The 15,068-nt window shown below is 35.9% G+C and overlaps 1 protein-coding gene across 1 annotated transcript; it reads right to left on the bottom strand.

Annotated features, from left to right (window-relative positions):
• Positions 1–9,323: 9,323 nt before the first annotated feature.
• Positions 9,324–11,455, bottom strand: LOC107818361 (DAG protein, chloroplastic). Its single transcript, XM_016644371.2, has 5 exons — positions 11,034–11,455; positions 10,316–10,413; positions 10,166–10,231; positions 9,904–10,077; positions 9,324–9,696 (listed from the first exon to the last, which is right to left on the bottom strand). The coding sequence occupies exons 1-4, from the start codon at positions 11,384–11,386 to the stop codon at positions 9,914–9,916; spliced, it is 681 nt and encodes a 226-aa protein (XP_016499857.1). The 5' UTR covers positions 11,387–11,455; the 3' UTR covers positions 9,324–9,696; positions 9,904–9,913.
• Between the last annotated feature and the right edge of the window lie 3,613 nt (positions 11,456–15,068).

The raw sequence follows: 15,068 nt of genomic DNA, 5'->3' as shown, positions 1-15,068 counted from the left end.
ATTGTCCGGCTTACCACAAACCAACCACCTTAACTTTCTTTGCGAAACAAACAGGTTAGAATGGACTCAGTCGATCCTCATTATTAGCAACATTTTTTTTCTCTTTTTTTTTCCTTCTTTTTTTTTCATTTTCCTTTTTTCGATTTTTTTTTCATTACATTTTTTTTCTTTTTTTTCCTCTTTTTTTCTTTCTTTTACGATTTTTTTCATTTTTCATTTTTTCGATTTTTTTTCATTTTTTTCTTTTTCTTTTCCATTCTCTTTTTGCTTTTTTTTTTGTTGTGGTCGAATCTTATGGAGATTGCCTACGTATCATGACCCCGCATGAATCAGACCTTGCGTAGTTCGGACCAATAAAAAATAAACAATACTAAACACCTTTTTTTTCAATTTTCATAATAAAACAAACTGGGTTTCAAAGGTTTAAAGATGACCTACAAACTCGAAAATCAAACAACCCATATATTCTAATCAAGAGATTTATAAACTCAAAAACAAAAGGCTAGCTCCCTTTCTCTGTTCGACAAATGCAACCAAATGGTTATTTTTGCAAATGTGGCCCCTTCCAAATTTCACATGAATTTTGAGGCCGGGGAGGATTATTTTATGATACTTTACAAACTTGTCCGTTCTTTCACGAAAATAACCTTTCGACAACTGACAGATACTCTAAGGCTATTTCGGCAAGAACGGTCCAAGACGCGGCCGAAGTTGGCTCGGCTTATTTTGACTAAAAATCTAAATGGTATTCACCTGACCGCTGCCTCTTTATTTTTCAAATTACAATAAAAACCTAGTGTTGCAAACACGGCCCTTCAGCGCCTCGGGGACGAAGATTTATAGGGCTGTGTGGGTCAACTAGACCAAAAATCCTAAACATGACCCAAAAGTGGCTGTTTATGCAAAGTCAGCCTTCCGGCGTCCCTTTCGGGAACATTCGACTATTTATGACAACACAACATCACCTGACTTATTTATGACTCTTTTTATCGTTTTTCAAATTTAGAAAAGTCAATATTGCAAACACGACCTTTCCTTGTCTCAGGGACGAGGATTTTTAAGGCTGTGTGGGTCAACTGGACCAAATCTTAAAAATGACCCGAAGGTGACTGTTTATGCAAAGTCAGCCTTCCGGCGTCCCTTTCAGGAACATTCGGCTATGTTTTGACAAAACAGCGTCACCCGACTTCTTTATGACAAAAATCAAAATTTGACATATTATTATTATTTATATTTTTTTTATTATTATTATTTATTTGTTTTTGGCTTTTTAGCAAAAGGTGGGGTTGGACCCGAAGAGGGTTGCCTACGTATCTCATATCCGGTGAGAATCAAACCCGCGTAGTTCGGGTCAATAAACTATTTTTGAGAACTATTTTTGAGAAGACCATTTTCCATTTTCTATTTTTTTTTATAACAATCAAATAGACTATTATAGCCTCTTTGAGAAGACCTTTCTTTCTTTTCTCTTCAAAATTTCGGTATAGTTTCGCCACTACTTGGACATTTATTTTTATTTTTCTTAAAAATAAGTAGTTATATCTCTACGCTGTTATGTTCTCATCTTTTTCACGATTTTCTAATTTGTGGAAAATGATGACGACATACAAAATCTTTTTGAATTTTTCAATGCTCTTTTTTATTTATTATTATTTTGTTATTATTTTCAAAAATGTGGCATGGGGGACATAGGGAATTCCAAGACTTCTTGGATTCCACAAATGTTCCCCCTGTGCTTTTTCCCAAAAATGAAGCGTGGGGAACATGGGGAATTCCAAGACTTCTTGGATTCCAAAAAATGGTCCCCATGTGCTTTTCCCAAAAATGAAGTGTGGGGGACATGTGGAATACCAAGGCTTCTTGAATTCCACAATGTTCTCATGTGCTTAATTAACATAATAGCATGCTTATCTAAAAAATCGTGCAACTTTCTTATTTAACGTGATCAGCATGATAAGGAGTGTCCTTTGTCCTCAACTATCATTGGTCCGCCAAATGACTCATTCACCCTTGAATAAATACAACAGGTAGCACATAGGATGCCAAGTCTATTATTTTCAGGTTGCTAGTCCTAGACGGACCCAACCCATGTGTTGAGTCCCCTAAGTCAAATGCACATGATGCAAATAAACGTTCCTACTAGGGATCCGGCATGAAACTGAGTTATTCTAGGTTTAAACTTGGGTATGTGTTCTAGACAGTGTACCCGAGCGGACAACTCGAATCGAGGAGGGGGCTACGTACCGGGGACCCGCGGGGTCGTCCGGCTTTGTAACTTGTCCGGCCTCTTTCTTATTTCAAGGTATGACACTAACAGAATTGGGAGTCTCGACCATAGAGCTTCTCCCCGGAGGTAAGAAGAGAAAGGTTTCGGCACAGTTTATATACAGTTCAAATAATATCAAAACGGTAAAAGCATCATTTAGCACATTGAGCCCAAACATATAACCAAATCAGATAAAACCAAATATAACAATTTATCTAAGCTCGAATTTCTAACCCTGAACCAGTGGTTCTGGGTCTCAATCCCCAGCAGAGTCGCCAGAGCTGTCACACCTCCTTTTTCCGCCCCGCGAGGGGACAAGGGAGTTTTTTCCAATTAAAGGACAATCGAAACGGGATTTGTTTAATTATTTCAGAGTCGCCACTTGGGAGATTTAGGGTGTCCCAAGTCACCAATTTTAATCCGGCATCGAGGAAAAGAATGACTCCATATTACAGTCTGCGTACCAGAAATCCGGATAAGGAATTCTGTTAACCCGGGAGAAGGTGTTAGGCATTCCCGAGTTCCGTGGTTCTAGCACAGTCGCTCAACTGTTATATTCGGCTTGATTATCTGATTTTATACAACTATGAACTTATGTGCAAATTTTATCTTTTTACCGCTTTCATAATTATTATTATTATATTCTCTTTACAAGGAATTGCAACGTCGTGAAAACATATCTCGAACCACGTTACATCGATGCACACGTGGTTGTTGACATATCTCGACTCGGTTGAGATTTGGATTTGGGTCACATAAATGTGCACCCGAGTTAAGGAAAATAAATTATTAAAGGCGCGCCTAAAGCAACTAGCGTCTTGATATTTTGGGGAAGGCCGTAAAATTCGCTAAACGGCCTGTCCTCGAATTCTAAGTATTTTAATATATACATTTAGAGGGCCCCGCAGCTTGTGCATTTTTGTTGGTCGAGGCTCGTCTCATTCATTATTTTTAAAAGGGCTTTGCAACGTCACGGAAATGCATCTCAGACCACGCCACAATCAATATACCCGTGATTAGAGACACATTTCGATTCCGTTGAGATTTGGATTTGAGTCACATAAATGTGCACTCGAGTTAAAGGAGATAACATTATTAAATACGCGCCTAAAGCGACTAGCGTATTACTATTTTGGGTAGGGCCGTGAAATTTGCTAAACGGCCCGTCCCGGAATCTAAGTATTTAATACGTATATTTTGTGAGGGCTCTGTAATCTGTACATTTTTTTATTTGGCGAAGCTTGTCTCGTTTTTTTTTATCTTTTTTTTTAAAAGGATGCCATTTTTATGCATTTAACAATATTAAACCTTACACCCTCTTTACAACTAAAATCCCATGACTTGTTAGAAATTTAAAAAGGGGGAGTTTAGCGAATGAGTGTTTCGGGAGTAGTAACAGCCTGTACTAATACTAATTTTGTCCGAATGACCTAAGCAAAGGAAAGGACGAACAGATTAACGTCAAACTTGTGTCATGGAACAACTAGTCCAACTTAATTAAATGACATCAAATAAACAAGAATAACATAACGCAAAATGAGCAAAAATGCATACGGTGAAAACATAAGCAGAAAATTATCAGACCAATTTCTATATTGCATCTTCGAACATTTAACGTAACATTTCCTTATCTAAGACTTGAGGTTTACTAACCTGAACAAACAGAAATGGATAGAGCCATGGACCAGCCCTCAACATCGACCTCAACGAACAACCTCGACGTACCGGACCTCGACGAACAAAAACGACCTCAAAGGAAACTGAAAGCTCGGCCCAAAAGTGCTAACGACCCGAGATGTTGGCTGTTGCTGGTGGTCTTTCGACGCATCAGACTGATACGAGGAGATGGAGCAGAAGGGATCGTTTGGACCTAAAAAACAGACTGCTGGTTGGTGACAGTGACGACGCAGCTAGTGGTTCAAGCGACGCGGATAGTGGTCGTTTGGCCGTACGAAGGGGCTGGATGGAGGTGGGCGATGGAACTGGTGGTTTTGCTGGTGGGGCAGACGAGGGTTATGGGCAGTGACGGGTGGTGCAGCTGGAGGTGGAAGGGTCATGGTGGTTTTGGGTAGGTTTGACGATGGTTTAGGGTTTTGGTTGCAACGGGAAGGTGTCGGACTGGCGCTTGGACGTGAGAGAGTTGGTGTCGTCGGAGTAGGTGGTCGACAGTAGGGTCGACGGGCCTGTTTGGTGGTCTGTTTGGTGGTGGTTTGGACATTGTGGGGGTTGTTGATGGACAGTGACGACAAGGGGGGAACTGGTGGTTGACGGACGCTTGGTGTGGCGTTTTGGACGTGAGGGAGTAGGGGTTTCGACCGGGGGGGTCACTGGTTTCGTTTTGGTAGGGTTTCTTTGGTTTTTTGTTCTTCTCCTTTTGTAGAAGATGAAGAACAGTGCAGAGCCCCTCAAAAATCTGTCCAACCCGGTCTTTGTAGTTTTTGCCAAGAGCAATGGACCCCCATGCGTGGTGGGGTTCAAGACTTGTGTCCCCCACGCGTGGTGGGGTTCCCCGTGTGTGGGGTTTCGTCCGTGTTCCCCACGCGTGTCCCCCATGTGTGGTGGACTCGGATTATTATGGGCTAGGTCCGAAATTAGGCCTAAAACGGGTAGTTTGAACCCGAATATTATTCTTTTGCCCGGACCCGAGAATAAGAACACGACGTTGCTCAACTAATCCTATGTAAGCAAAATAACTACCAAAATAAGACTAATATTAAAAATAAAGCTATATCTTTTTTAATATTTTTCAAGATTAAAATAGCTACAAAATATTAATAAAACTATTTTTTGTAATTTTCGTTTTTATATAAAGATAAAATATAAAGTAATATTTTTGTATTTTTTCAAAAATTAAAATGACTACAAAACATTAATGGAACTATATTTTTTGGTAATTTTCGAAATTATATAAATTACAAAATTAAGGTACAGTTTTTTTGTATTTTTTCAAGTTTATGAGAAATACATAAACTAAAATTCATATATATTTTTTTTGTAATTTTTCTTTTTGCGACGAAATAAAGTAAAATAGTTAAAATAGCTATATTAGACCTAAATTAAATATTTACGCTAAAAATATGAAAATTCTCGGGGAGGGTGTTGTGCATTGTTCCTCATCTTCTCCAAAAGGAGAAGAACAAAAAACCAAAGAAACCCTACCAAAACGAGACAAGCGTGGTGGGGTTCCCCGTGTGTGGGGTTTCGTCTGTGTTCCCCACGCGTGTCCCCCATGTGTGATGGACTCGGATTATTATGGGCTAGGTCCGAAATTAGGCCTAAAACGGGTAGTTTGAACCCGAATATTATTCTTTTGCCCGGACCCGAGAATAAGAACACGACGTTGCTCAACTAATCCTATGTAAGCAAAATAACTACCAAAATAAGACTAATATTAAAAATAAAGCTATATCTTTTTTAATATTTTTCAAGAATAAAATAGCTACAAAATATTAATAAAACTATTTTTTGTAATTTTCGTTTTTATACAAATATAAAATATTTTTGTATTTTTTCAAAAATTAAAATGACTACAAAACATTAATAGAACTATATTTTTTGGTAATTTTCGAAATTATATAAAGTACAAAATTAAGGTACAGTTTTTTTGTATTTTTTCAAGTTTATGAGAAATACATAAACTAAAATTCATATATATATTTTTTGTAATTTTTCTTTTTGCGACGAAATAAAGTAAAATAGTTAAAATAGCTATATTAGACCTAAATTAAATATTTACGCTAAAAATATGAAAATTCTCGGGGATGGTCAAAAATCACGTGTTTACAGTGACAATTGAAACATCAATTTTGTCATAGCATTAATCGTGACAAAAATTCTCGTTTTAATGAAATCCACTTCCCAAATATTCAATTGATGAATAAATGGAAAGTGGGGGGACTATCTGTATTGGGAAAAAATTGAATTTATATATGTTGAGACACGTGGACTGGTCAAATAGTCAGAGAATTATAATTAGTCAAGAGTCACGGCAACAATAGAAACGAGTAAAGGCAAAGGAAAAGGCACGGGAAGGATTCAGCGCCCGTACATATTTAGATCATTTATCAAAAGGAACAGATCTGACCATAATAAAGAGCGCAGATACGGAATTCGATAAGCATTAAATACCGGAATTGATTACAATGATTGTGTAATGTAGCATTCAATGTCTTTAATTATTCATAATAGCCTCATTATGATTTGAAGGAAACGCATATCTTCAAGACACCTATAAAAGGGAGATATCTAGTCACTTGTAAAGACAGACACAATTGAAATATACTCTGATTCACTTGTTTTTCTCCTGATTACATTCTGGTTACTCCAAATTATTCTCTTCTACATATTCTTTTGATTATCAGTAACCCGCGTTCTTCTAAATTCTAGCTTTGACTGAAATTCTATTTTTTGGTTAAACAATGAGGACTACAGGAGATTAGAGTTCAAATTATAATCAAATGCAAATAACTCTTTTGTTCATCATTTGTCCATTTTTGGGACTTTTAACTCATCATATGTACTTCTCAGTATGTGAATAACATGTAATTGTCTTTTGATTGTATTAAATCTGAAATTATTTCATTTGATTTGTGTTATCCCTAAAATTGTTTATGTACTTCACTCCACTGAAACTTTTATTGAAAAGAAATTCCAACTGAAATTAGTATTCAGATTATCTGTTTTCAACTTCTCCAGGTTTTATATATTACCATTTGAATCTCAAGAAAGCTCCAGTATTCCCTCCTTATTCCTTAACCCCCAGTACCAGGTTTTTCCTCACCCGTCTAAGTTCCCCTAACGGGACTAAGGCTGTATTGTTGTCTGGGGCTGGGCCTAAACGGGTCGGGCTCGCAGGCCTAAACGGGCTTTTTCGTTCCGAGTTATTTTTATATTTTTTTTATCTAAGACAATTTCTTGTAAACTATATATGTATATACTAATATAAATTGCTTATATATAGCTATATAAATATATATAGTATATATAGTATGTATAGTATGTATATATAATTATATATTGCCTTATATAATATATAGCTTATATATATTATATATACTATATCGCTTATATATATATATATATATATATATATATATATATATATATATATATATATATATATATATATATATATATATATATATATAAGCTATAGATATAGTTCAAATTAAAGTTTACATTTAATACTCGGTATCAAAGCTGCAAATTAAAGTTTACATTTAATACTTCAAATTAAAGTTCAATACCTTCAACATAATACTTCAAATTAATCTAACAAACTAGAACATTAAGCATAATACGTCTAATAATTTTAAAATAACACAAATTATCTCAAATCAACTTAAAATCTTAAATACGAATGTCTGGAGAACGCGCAAAACAACTCTTTATATGCCTCATTAAAGAGCTTGTGCCCTCCTTTCGACGACGAGTATAGACTCGACCACAGTTCTTGCACTTTATTATGTAAACTTCTTCATTTTCTTCTACCACATTAAAGTGTTCCAAAACAAATAGGTGCAATCTAGAATCATCAGGCATCATTTAACTTGAATTAAGAATTGGAGTTTGAGAAATGAGAGATGAGTGAAGACTTGAATACTTCAATTTGAGTTTCAAAAATGAGAGAGATTGATGAATTTGTGAGTAAACATGAAAGAATGAGGGGGTATTTATAGTTGAGAATAGGGAAAAAGTGTAATTATAAAAAGTTTGGGTTAAAACAAAGTTTGGGCGCCAAATGGCTATTTTTGAAAGTGCCAAACGGCTAAAAATGCAGTCTAACGGCTACATTTTAAATATCTGACTGTTGTCCCTTTTTAAAAAAATAATTTTAAAATTAGCCGTTTGACCCGGCCCAGGCCCGCTTGCCGATCCCGGGCTCGCGGGCTTTTTGGTAAGGACCTGCCCGCTATGGGCTTTTGCACCACTAAAGACTGGCCCGTTTGGCCTGCGGTACTGGGCTGGGCCCGACCCACAATACACCCTTAAACGGGACATGCATAGCAACAAACAATTAATTTAGAAGGGGAATTCTGGAGAGATTGAAATTAGGTAGGGCAACCAAATTATAAGCTAGTTTGTGTTCGAATCAACAAAAATGACATTTTGTTAATAAAGGTGGTGTTCGGGTCAACTTGCTCACTCGAGTAATTTTGTCCCCAGGCCTAATAGCATGTTTAGCCAAGCTGGAAAAATCAGCTTATTTTGAGTACTTTTTTCAAAAGTATTTTTGGTGAGAAACAGTTTGTGTTTGGTTAATTAATTTGAAAAGCACTTCTAAGCAGCTTGGCCAAACACTTCAACTTTGGAAGTGCTTCTCAGCTTGGCCAAATAGGCTATAAGCCACATAGGAAAACACTTAGCACTTTGTGTTTCTTCTAGGATTTGAATTCTTGTCTCTTGTGGTTGTCAGATGTGTCTAGGGCAAGGTCTGATTTCTTCTGTTACGGGATCATACTGCATTCACAAAGGCTGTGCGAGGCAATTAGTTCAACAGGTGTAGTTCTAACCTCTTCAGCCTATCGGCCGCTCCCTTCTGTATCATTATTTTTACAACAATTATTGCACACAAAGGCACATTATATATCACATACTGACCAGATTTATTGCACACCCATAGTAGTTCCATCACTGGAATTCTATCATCAGTCAGTTAACCATCAAAATTCTAGAGTTCAATATCAAAGAATAGTGCACCTTGCTGGTCTACCTTTGAAGAAGGAATGAGTACTGGGTGTTATAGCATTTGCATAATCAACTTGTATTGACAGCAATAAAACTTCAAAGCCAGTCCACTCAACACAAAGGCTACACCAACCCTTGCACCATGCCCAAAAAAATTTTGTGAACCAAGCAATTTAAGGGGGGAATTCAAAGGAACAACATTATAATGCTCCTTTTTATCATTCCTGTCAAACATTGTGCAGTTCACTAGTAAGTGACAATGCAAATAAACAGAATTTCTTACGTTTCCGCTGCATTTCCTTCCAGTTAAGTTCCTTTTCTTCAGTATTAAAATAAATGAATACTATTACTCATCATATGAAGAAGCAAATTTCCTTCTAAGAAAGTGCATCTCCATTGTCATGCATCATCTAAATTGTAAGCGTAGCAAATGTTAAGACATGAACGAACAGAGAAGCATAGTGAGTCATCACATATACATTCAATCTTTGAACATAGAATAACCTGGTCAGAATCAAAATTACATACCGACACAGCTTTCGCTCTCATTCTTGATAATGAAAGCTAGTCTAAAGGAAAGATAAAACAATAGGTGCAGTCGACCAAACTCCTAGACTAGCAGTGTATTCCCATCTAACCTTTTCGCACCAACACATCTTTGTGAAAATGCCCACCAATATGAGGCTATGAATGATATACTGGCAATTCCTAATGGCAATTCGACTCCAAAATCAGATAACAACCTGCAAGAAAGAATAGAAGAATAGCAACATAATGAACTTATTTGCCTCTACTAAATAAACATACTTCTGACAGAAAATATATTTCAGTACTTTCAGCGCTTGAGAAGGGATTTTAAGGCCAAATTATGTCAACCGCAACACATGGGATAAAACTGCGAGTTCTCTGTTCTCTCGTGGGTGTCAAGAATTAAGGCACTTAAAACGCACCATTATGGTTTTAGGAGGAAGATTCAGGAGCTGCTTCTTGTTTTGTTCGTTCAGGAGGAGGACCATCTCTTCTTCTTACATATGCTTTACTCTTGCTTCTAGTCCGGTTATTCTGCTTGGGCTGGTAAGTAGGATACTGGCAAGGAATTATCTCTCCATTGATGTACTTATCTCCTGAAAGAAGAAAACATATACAACATATCTCAACGTAGATCACTAGTGAAATTGAACATAAAGGAAGAAAACCTCTTAAGAAATTAACCTCCATAGTCCTTGTTCTTCACATCTATGTAAGAATCAGGCAGGACCCAAAGAACTCCAGGTAGACCTACAAAATGAATTTCCAAAGTCAACGCCAGAACACTGGAATTTCAGATTCTCATATGGTGAAATAAGAAAAGTTTGCTCTCACCCTTAAACTTTTCTGATGTTTCTTCCGACACGGTGCATTGAAACCCAGTGTAAGTGGTAGTACTAAAGGCATACATGTTCTTCTTTGCCTCTTCCATACTGATAACAATATTTTGATTAATACGATGAAAAAGGAAAAGAGAAAACTGTTGGTTCTTAAGAAAAATATATATTCTGCTACACCAAAAAAGTCACAAACCATTAGCAAAATTTCATCAGTAACAACTTTGTCAATATCCACGAGTCTGAGACACTCTTAATCAACAAAACTTTTATAGGAGTAATCCAAACTTTCATATACCAAGTAAAGTTGATTTATTTATTAGCATAAGATTAACATTATACCTCATAATCAAGTTGCTACTCATACCCGCCACCAAAAGGAAAAAAAGAGCACGTTTCAAGTGCTTATCGTGAGGTATGTTTGCAGCCCAAAATTCGGACAATCTAGGCTTCAAAGATATCAGCTTTGTTCACAATTTACCACTAAATATAAGTAATTTTCTGTAACTGACTTACTCTACAAGAACAGAATACTACTACCAACTAATATTAAAGCTAAAAGCTTTCACTGCAATACTCCAATAACTGATGCTAGTATTCAACAAATTTAGCCAAAAGGCCATTAACCCATTCAAACAAATTATTCAAAACTCAATAAAGCCAATAAAAATTAGAGATATTATCTGAATAGTAAAAGCTTTTTTAAAATTACTTACCTGCCAAGAACAGTGGCAAGGGTGTTGAGATAAGTATCAATCATCTGTTCTCTAGTAGGAGCAGGGTCCTTAGGGAACTCCATGACAATAAGCCAATGGTTATAGTCACAGCCAGGTAACATAATAGTCTCTCTTTCCTCGCCGTTACTGCTCCTCTTAGAAGAGTATTCCCCATCAGAAATGGCTCTTACAACTGGGAGTCTTGAACTTTTTCCGAGTGGAATTGAAGAGAGACAAGTGCTGACAAAAGGGTAGGAAAGTGAGAGGAGAAAAGTTGGGGTTTTAGTGAGGTTTTGGAATTGAGAATTAGGGTGTAGGGTTTTGGAGAAAGGAGGAAGACTGAGAGATGCCATGGAAGTCCAGATCTCTGAGTTTGTGTGAAAATGAATGTGATAAGGGGGGTTTGGATTTCAATACAAAAATTAGAAACCCTCTTTGCTCTTCAAAATATCTTTTCATTGGAGGCCGTTATTTTTTTTATTTTTTATTTTACTTTATTCGTGTTTTTTAAAGAGATTTTTACATGTCTGATCCTTTATTTAGTATTATTTTCATTAATAATATTATTCTTCAATAAATGATAGTAATTTCTTTTATAATTTTAGCACATTCTAAAAATAAGCCGACCTTCAAATTAAGGAGTTAGTTTTATTCTAATAATATGTAAAACTTTCCTTTTTTCACTCTTTTGTAATGCCCCCAGCTACCGTTGGGCTGTTAATCTCCACCCTTTATTTGATCTCTTTTATTCTAACCGTCCGATCTAATCCATGTGCAACTCACGTGTTTTATTTTCTAACCTAACACTTCTTCCCCTTTATTCACTTTCCTAATTCGTCATTCTTCTAAGCCGACACATAATACAGTGGTATTCTACCAGATTTTTGCTCAAATAGGACAATTGGGTGATTTGCACAAATAGTATCATTTGTGCCGTCATTTAAGTTTTGACCTTGTTAAGAAAGTCTTGAAAAAATAATCTCCGACTAGAATTTTGGGAACCCTTCTTGGCAATCGCGAGAATTTTCATATCCTAATCACTACGATTTACCTAAAACCAAGCAATGTCAAAAAAAATCATATGGAATAACCAGGATTTTTTAGTATTGTGGCTGAAAATCCTGACTATCGCCATAATTATATGTAAGAAAAAATCTAGCGATGGCCAAGAGTGCTTCCTAAAATTCTGGCTGGAGGCTATTTTCTCAATACTTTTCTTAACATGGTGAAAATTTAAATAGTAGTCCTAAAAAGATCCGTCCAGTATAATTTCTTGTTATTTGAGAGCATTGTTTATATTTTATCCCTATTTTAAAGAATTTATTTTGCAAAAAAAGCCTTTGCTCTATACAATCGAAAGAATGAAAATATTACATTTATTTAATTGTTCATAAGTTTTGTTGGGCGGCTATAATTTAGTACTATCCTTATTCAAATTCACCTTGCTAACTTATTCACAAGTTTTATAGGAAGGACAATCTTACCTGTGTTGTTCAATTGGTCACAAGTTCTACCAGACGGCAACAACTTTGTATCATATTCATTTTGCTTATTTTGTAGAACTATACCCAATTTTTTTCTGGATGATGAGAAAATCTTGCTGCTTTGTTTGATTATTCACAAGTTTATTGAACAGGCTAATTTGGTACTATCTTCAATCTACTAATCTTATTAAATTGTTTACTGATTTTGTTGGATGAGTAAATCTTACATGTGTTTTAGATTGTTAATATCTCGATTTTCTGTCGTTGTCTTTATATTTGAAATTTCGTTTAAAAAGGGAACAAAATCTGAATAGTGACTTAAGTTAGGATATAGTTAGAAATTTTCACCTCAACTAGTGAGTTCAGTAAAAACTGTATGGGGTAGCCACTATTTAAAGTGGTATTTACTTTTTATTCAGCATTTTTAATGCTGAACAAAAGTAGCCACTAATTTATTAAAATTAATATGAAAGGACGTTATTGCCCTTTCCTTCCCAAACAGAAATACAATGGTATCACAGTAGAACTATCTGAAATGTTCTTTGCTGCAGAATGATACCTAGTAGAGCTATCTAATTTTGTGTTTTAAAACCTTTCATTCTATGTCCAGCATTAGTTATCGAAACTCTTTGTGAATTCTAACTTTTACAGATTGCAGTGAAGAGTTGTGAGTTATATACACGTTCCATCAATTTTATAGATATTTTTATAAAATTGAATATTTCGTAAATTTATCCCATGATTTCTGTTCCAAAACTTTTTTTTTTCCGTATATTGCATACATAGGTTGTCTCTCTTGCAACTCCATCATTTCCTTAAGCTTCTCTCTATTGAAACAGCAAGAATAAGTTCAGCATAGACCATCCTAAACTTAGGCTAAGAAGCCCAAAAGTTAAGGACAATAAGTTTTGAACTTAGACTTACAAGTTCAAAAGTTAAGGACAAGTAGTCATTAACTTAGAGTAACAAGCACAGAACTTAAGGACAGGTGATCCTGAACTTCGAGTTCCAAGTTCAAAAGTTAAGGACATGTAATCATGAAGTCCTGAACTTAGAGTTGTAAGTTCAAAAGTTAAGGACATGTAGTCCTGAAGTCATGAACTTAGAGTTTCAAGTTCAAAAGTTAAGGACACTTGGTCCTGAACTTTATGAGCAGAAGGGTGTTTTCGTCTAGGCAGTTAAAGTTTATTAAAGCAGTGGCTAAAGACTAAAGATATTTTAAACAGTGGCTTAAAAGTAAATACATATATTATTAGTGGCTAACCGTGCACTTCCCCTGACCTGCGCCCCAAGCCCATCAGCTGACCTAACCCGCCCCATCTCCGTTGGGTTTGAGAAATAGGCGTAGCCTATATGGACCTGTAAACCAGGCTTGGACATCGCATATAGCCCGACAGCCGAATGATAACAGTTTTACTTTTATGTAACTACCTCACTCTTGTTTTTCACACTAATTCATTAATAGAATAAACAAAAATAAATTAAAAGTGAAAAGAAGGAATTAAACATGATGCACAAGATGCAAACATTTTATTAACTTCTTCTTCATTTTTACTCTTTCAACATCATTTTATAGTTTTTTATTTAATTATTACATCAAGGAAGGAAAGGGAAAGAAAAAGGGAATGTTATATGTTACTGATGGGATTTGTGTTACGATGAGGAAAAGGCAAACTCGAAAATAAAGAAGATAAATAACACCAAATTTTAACGTGAAAAACCCTTTAAATCGAAGGTAAAAACCACGGGATCATAAAGATCTAAAAAGCTCCACTATAACAATAAGAGAGTTACAAAAGTTCTTCAAATTGGCTACACAACAAGTGCCAAACACGGAGTAATAATAGCAACAAGAGCAACAATTAATCAATTGGAGAAAGAGTATAATCCACAAAAATGAAGCTACTGTTCGAGGCTCGAACAGATGCTACGAGCCTCCAAATCCGATCTCCACCGTTCAAATTCAAGACCAAGATGTAACGAACACTCAATCAAACTTTCAGCCCGATCCAACGGATTTGTTAACCGAAAAATATGAATTCAAGTTGGCTAGTCGGAATAAAAATCTGCAGCAAAACAAATATTTTTCTTCTTTCTTCTCTCTTGACGAAAGCTCTCTCAAAAATTACTCTTATGTGCTTAAGTCTTTCATAGACTTGTATCAATGAGCATAGAATAATTCTCCAAGGTTGTCCTATTTATAGATCATGAGTAGTGCTTTCTCTTAAAGCCAAAACCCACTCAAAATAGGAATAAACTGAATTCAATTCCAAATAGGAATGGAACCAAAAGAGAATAGGATTAGGCCATTGGGCCTTTGGCTGGACAACATGGGCATGTGCCTAACAAACTCCCCCTCCAGCCAAGGGTCCAAATGTTTCTTCAAGTAGAGGAACTATTAACAAGCTTCATGCCTGCCAATTTTCTGCAAAATTCATGTTTATCTACAACCACCGCCTTTGTCAGCATATCCGAAGGATTTTCATCAGTGTGTATCTTCTCAACCTCAAATAATTTCTCTTCCACGACCATTCTTATCCAATGATACTTT

This window comes from Nicotiana tabacum, chromosome 3, assembly GCF_000715075.1.
Source record: "Nicotiana tabacum cultivar K326 chromosome 3, ASM71507v2, whole genome shotgun sequence".
NCBI classification, from domain to species: domain Eukaryota; kingdom Viridiplantae; phylum Streptophyta; class Magnoliopsida; order Solanales; family Solanaceae; genus Nicotiana; species Nicotiana tabacum.
The sequence above is the reverse complement of the archived record's forward strand: the minus strand, read 5'-3'. Positions and strand labels throughout refer to the sequence as shown.

Bases quoted from the DNA above. Each gene is read 5' to 3' on its own strand.
- LOC107818361 (XM_016644371.2), bottom strand. From the start codon at position 11,386: ATGGCATCTCTCAGTCTTCCTCCTTTCTCCAAAACCCTACACCCTAAT. The intron at 10,414-11,033 runs GTAAGTAATTTT...TATTGTTATCAG, and splicing joins CTTGCCACTGTTCTTGGCAG to TATGGAAGAGGCAAAGAAGA. The intron at 10,078-10,165 runs GTTAATTTCTTA...TTCTTCTTTCAG, and splicing joins GAAGAACAAGGACTATGGAG to GAGATAAGTACATCAATGGA.